This window comes from Fukomys damarensis, unplaced genomic scaffold (assembly GCF_012274545.1).
Source record: "Fukomys damarensis isolate Sample0158 unplaced genomic scaffold, DMR_v1.0_HiC HiC_scaffold_23, whole genome shotgun sequence".
Lineage (NCBI taxonomy): Eukaryota > Metazoa > Chordata > Mammalia > Rodentia > Bathyergidae > Fukomys > Fukomys damarensis.
This window is the reverse complement of record NW_022900935.1, coordinates 1,475,153-1,480,748: the sequence shown is the minus strand read 5'-3', so window position 1 is coordinate 1,480,748 and position 5,596 is coordinate 1,475,153. Positions and strand designations below refer to the sequence as shown.

The 5,596-nt window shown below is 38.3% G+C and overlaps 1 protein-coding gene across 1 annotated transcript in view; it reads right to left on the bottom strand.

Moving 5' to 3' along the window:
* Spen (spen family transcriptional repressor) overlaps nt 1–5,596 on the bottom strand; it is a 57,301-nt gene that overhangs the window by 18,277 nt on the left and 33,428 nt on the right. The window contains exons 3-4 of the mRNA XM_033767849.1: nt 2,682–2,842; nt 2,188–2,388 (exon numbers count right to left, since the gene is read on the bottom strand). Coding sequence (XP_033623740.1) covers nt 2,188–2,388; nt 2,682–2,842 — 362 coding nt within the window. The remainder of the gene's footprint in view (nt 1–2,187; nt 2,389–2,681; nt 2,843–5,596) is intronic.

The window sequence follows — 5,596 nt, the reverse complement described above, 5'->3', positions numbered from 1 at the left end:
TTTTTTTTTTTTTTTTTTTTTTTTTTTTTTTGGTACCAGGGATCGAACTCAGGACCTTGCACTTGTGAGGCAGGACGTGGCACCACAATGATCCAAATCCCGGGCCCCACTTTTCAACATTTTATCATATTTAGCATTTCATGTTACTAATACAATCCTAATTAATAACTAATACAATGACTCAACTGTCTCGATGCAGGACTTTTAGATACTCTTAGAGCTGTATGCAAATTAATTGAAGCAACATTAATGAAACATCTTTTGGTGTTGTATGGTCCCTAGTGACTAGCAGAAAGAGGCTAAGTGCTCCTTACAGCTTCCACTATGATCAAAAGTCCTTGCTTACTTTCCAATTCAATCATAGTCTTTCTCTGAAGCTCTGCTTATTAACATGGTCTGGGCAGAGACACTCAAAGTTTTGTTGGTGATTATAGTATAGTGCTGCATGTTCTCATTTTAAGAGGTTTAAAAAAATTTTTTTTAAAAGAATGGGGTCTTGCCAGGATCTGAGTTTGATCCCCGATACCAAAAAAGGAAATAAAAAAGAATGGAGTCTTCACTTTGTTATCCAGACTGACCTCTAATCTTTTGGGTCGAGATCTTTCTACCTCAGCCTCACAGGTAGGTGAAAAGGCTTTTTTACTGTTAAAATTTCAAGCTGACCTTACCCCTTCAGAGATTAGAAAGTCACCAAATGAATATTCCTGGATTAGAGCCTCCTTATTTAATAACTGTGATTGGTTCTAAGAATTCATATAGGTCATTATATAAGAACGGGGGGGCACCAACAGAAAAGCAAGGCGTGGTGGCTCACACCTGTAATCTCAGCGCTAGGGAAGCTGAGGTAGGAGGATCACTGAGTTTGAGGCCAGCCTGAGCTACGTAATAAGACCCTGTTGCAAACAAACTCCTGAGTTGCTCTTAGTATAATTTAGGGCAACACAAGTCAAACTCAATAGAGAAATGAGTGTGAAGTCCTTCTTTAAAAAGGTAAGATTCCCTTGAATTCCTGCATTCCATCAAAATATTAGACACATTTTACTTTTTTTTTTGGTACACACATTTTACAATATGCATGCTAAAACTGTGCCTACTGTAATATACAAGTAACATTTACATATTCTTACAGAAATTGTATTTTGCTCTTGTCAAATAAGATGAATATTTTAGAAACATTCATGTTTGCCCTATAAAGGGGCCGTAAATTCTATTCATCTTACAGTAAGCAGTGTGGCACTAAGGTACAGCTCGGTGGTAGAGTGCTTACCTAGCATGCATAAGGCCCTGGTGGGGTCCTCAGTACCAAAATTAAAAAGTTCAGCAGTTTCAGATTTACAAGGTAACTATCGAATTTTAATTTTTCTATCAATTCTTTTGCAAATTTATTCAAAAGTTTCTTTAAACACAGGTCCCCAAAACTGTGTGCCAATTTTGAATGAGATGGCTGGGCTGGGGTAAAAGAGGCCATTCCCCCACCCCCAGTACCGGGAATTGAACTCAGGACCTTATGCTCGCCACGCAGGCACAGTGCCACTGAGCTACATTCGTGGCTGAAGAGGCCATTTTTAAATAAGCACCGTGGATTGTTCTGAAATAGAAGAAACACTGACTAATGTTGTGCCTGCTGCAACAGTTCTTACAGGGAGGTTCAAACCTCTAGAATATTTCCTTGAAATTCTGAAATGAGTGACACTCGTAAGACTCATCAGACAGTGAGCGGCTTCTTGATCACTTTCTTTCATTGTCATGTACCTCAGAATAACTGATCCAATTTGTGCTGAATATAATGGAAATAAATCTCGTCTAATGACTTTCTCAAACAATATTAACATGGCTGTTCCTGCCTGGCAAGTGCAAGGTCCTGAGTTCAGTTACCAATGGGGGGGGGGCGTGTTCAAAAACAATATCAATGTGTGTAAGTTTCTTTCTGATTCAGCGTAATCTGTTGTCATTCTCCTAAGAACTATCTCCTACACTATTTAAAAGAGAGAGGGGGCAGGATTTAGCTCAGTGGTGTTGTGCCTGCCTGACAAGCACAAGGTCCTGAGTTCGATTCCTGGTGTTAGAAAAAAAATTAAAAGAGGGCACCAAAAGTATGTCAATGAATAAAGCTATGACCATGCCCATATTCTGGATAATACACCGGTCTCCCATAAGTTGAAATACAATATGTTATTTGTCTCTTACCCGGCCCAATCCATGCTGTTACTTCAATCTGCATACCAAAGAAAAGCTTTCCTTTTGATGCAGTCAGTGCTTTTTCTTGGTCCTCTTGCTGCCGAAAGAACACCAAACCATACCTCTCTTCTGAAGCTCCATGAATCTGCACAGAAGTCACCTTGCCAAATTTCTTAAATTCATGGAAAAGGCCATCTTTAAGGCTTGTATCTAAATCCCCAAGGAAAAACAAGTTAACATGTTAATTATAACTTAATAAGCAAACTATTAAATCTGATTTTTTAAAAATTGAGACAGGGTCTCACTATGTTCAGGCTGGTCTTGAATTCACCATGGAGAGCTGGCCTCAAATGCATGGCAATCCTCCTGCCTCAGCCTCCTAGAGTGCTGGGACTATAGGCATGCTCCACCATACCCGCTAGCAAACTATTAAATCAAGATTCCCAGTCTATTTTATTCCTCAACAGTAGGTAAGTGGAATGCACAATCATGTAAAATTTTACCTGTAGAGCGTACTGGGAGATTCTGAACCTTGATCCCGAAACTTTTACGGGGCTCATCTTTTTCCAGAGATGAAAGCAACTGGGAGGTGGGAGCTGGGACTGCTGCAGATTGAACTGATCTGGCTGGAGAGTCATCACTTGAACTGCTGCTGGACTCGCTGCTGCATAAAGTCAAAACAAACAAAACATACCCACAAATTTTAGTGAAAACAACTATGTGAGTAGCACACAAAACAGTATTAATGTAACATATAAAACTTCTTAAAATTAACAAGTAGCAATAATTAACAGGTGTAAACTTTAAGACTGGGATCTCTGGAGCCCAATATCCTCTACATCTGTCACACTCAGTCTTCAGAGATGGCGGAAGACAGCACACACTGGCTTGAGAATGGGAAGTAAAAGTAGCACTGTTGGACCAACATATCCTACCCAACAGCAATGTTCCGAATTCTGTGAGGAACTGCAGTGATTTCTTTCAAATGAAATAAAGTCAGTGAATGCAATTCACTTAGATTGTATCAGTAACAGTAAAAGAACAATGGCTATAGGGTTTCAGATTCAGAGATATAGTTTCCTATCTTGACTCAGAAATGTACACATCCTTGGACAAACCACTTAACCTCAATCTCCACATCTGTACAATGAAATGGTATTTATCTCACAGGGTTAAGAATTAAGTAACATAACCCACAGGTGTGGGGTTTGCAATGCCAGGTATTCAACACACTTCTGGCGTTGCTCTCTTTATCCCTTGTCTAAAATGACTGGGACAAAAAACTTTAGATTTCAGGTTTTAGAATATTTGCATTTATGAACGTAATATCTTAGAGGTGGGACTCAAGTCTAAACATGGAGATCATTTGTATTTCATATACACCTTATATACATAGCCTAAAGGTAACTTTATATGATATTTTTAAATAATGTTGTATAAGGAACAATGTTTTATGACACAATTTTCAACTTTTAGTGTCATGTTTCAGATTTTAGAACATTTCTAATTTTGGATTTATGGATTAGAGATGCTGGGCCCCTATTATTATGTGTAATAGTACCTCACTGAAAATTTATTTAAATTTTTGAACAAAAGAGATAGATCATTGTACTTAAGCTTTATTAGTTTAGGGTCTCTAATACTGGGTTAATGTGAAAAGTGAACTGGGTATGGTGGTGCACACCTGTAATCCCAGCACTCTGGGAGGCAGGGGAGGATCCCTGTGAGTTCAAGACTAGCCGAGGCTACATAGTAAGTTCAAGGCCAATCTGAACCACATAGCGAGACCTTGTCTTTAAAAAAAAAAAAAAAAAAAGTGGGGGCTGGGGATTTAGCTCAGCAGTTTGGTGGCCTGCCTCGCAAGCTCAAGGACCTGAGTTCAATCCCCGGAACCAAAACAAAAAAGGTGAAAGTTAACGAAATGGGATTTATTACTGTTTAATAAAATCCTCAAGAGAAAGTCAATTACACAGACACACACACACAAACACACAGTCAGAATTATTTTTATCATGCCTAAGAACTAGTAAAAATAATATTTCCCTTCCATTGCTGGATGTGCAAGGTAGCTTTGGTTTTAAGCTGTTTTATGACATTCTCAAATAGATTAATAAAAAGCTATTTGCAGAAACAACCACCTTTGTGAAGTTTTGCTTCATATCTTCCTGTTACAGAAGCCTCATTCAAACACGTAACTGGAGGTTAATCTATTTTTTATTTTTTATTTTTTGGTTAATCTATTTTAAACACACTAAGTATGGGAAATAATCTGTGGTGTTTTGTTATTTATACTACAACCACAAATCTCATATCCAGGACAATCACTAGTATATTCAGACAAGTAAGTACAAACTTAGGATGAAAAATGCTTATTGCTTTTGTAAAAATAAATATAGCATGTTTTCTTACAGAAACAGCTTTTTTATTTAGTTCTCACATGCTAAAGCAAATTACTTTATGAGGTTTATTAAAAGAACTTTCACTTTCTGCAGTTTGAACTGTGGAGAAATAAAGCTGTGTCTATAAGAACCAAAAGGGGTCATCAAGCCACAGAGAACTAAGCTAAGCAGGGGCAAAAGCCTCTGGGTATGAACTGGGGGCACAGCTCCCCAGTTCCAGAGCACATGCTCCCAACAGTGGAGTGCATGCTGTCATGGTGCTCAATTCAAACCCCTTGAAATAGAACCACAAGCTGCCATCGTCAGGCCCCCTATAATGCATATGATCAGGCTTCAGTTTTCTCATCTACAAAAAGGGAAACTTTTTAGATCATTACTTAAAAGCAGTGTGGCTAGTACTAAAAAGTACTCTGATTAGAATATTACACTGAAATTCAGGCTACAAAATTAACCTCGTTTTTGAGTATAAAATGAAAAAGAAGTCTTGTCATATGTGCTACATAGAAATACTCTATCTAAACTGGGTGTGTGGCACATGCCTGTAATCCCAGCACTTGAGAGGCTGAGGCAGGAGGATCACCACTGAGTCTGAGGCCACTCGGGCTACATAGTGACTTCAAGGCCAGACTAAGTTGTCTAGCGAGACCCTCTCAAAAATATAAATAAATAAATAAACACTCGAAGTAATATAAGATTATTCACAAAGCTACAAGAAGCCTACAATATAGAATATTCTGTGACTTATCGACTTAATAAACTCCAATGATTGATAAGGTAACTAGTTAGGAATGTACACCAAGATTTCTTAGTAACAGTAAGTAAAGAAGTAAAGGTGGCCAGGGGTCAGGGCACATACCTATAATCCTAGCTACTTGGAAAACTGAGGCAAGAAGATCCCCCTCTAAGTTCAAAGCCATTCTAGAAAATTAAGCAAGATCCTTTCTCAAAAAAGATGGTTTGCCTAGCTTGCACCAGGCCCTATATTTAAGCCCCAGTTTAAAAAAAAAAAAAAAAAGAGG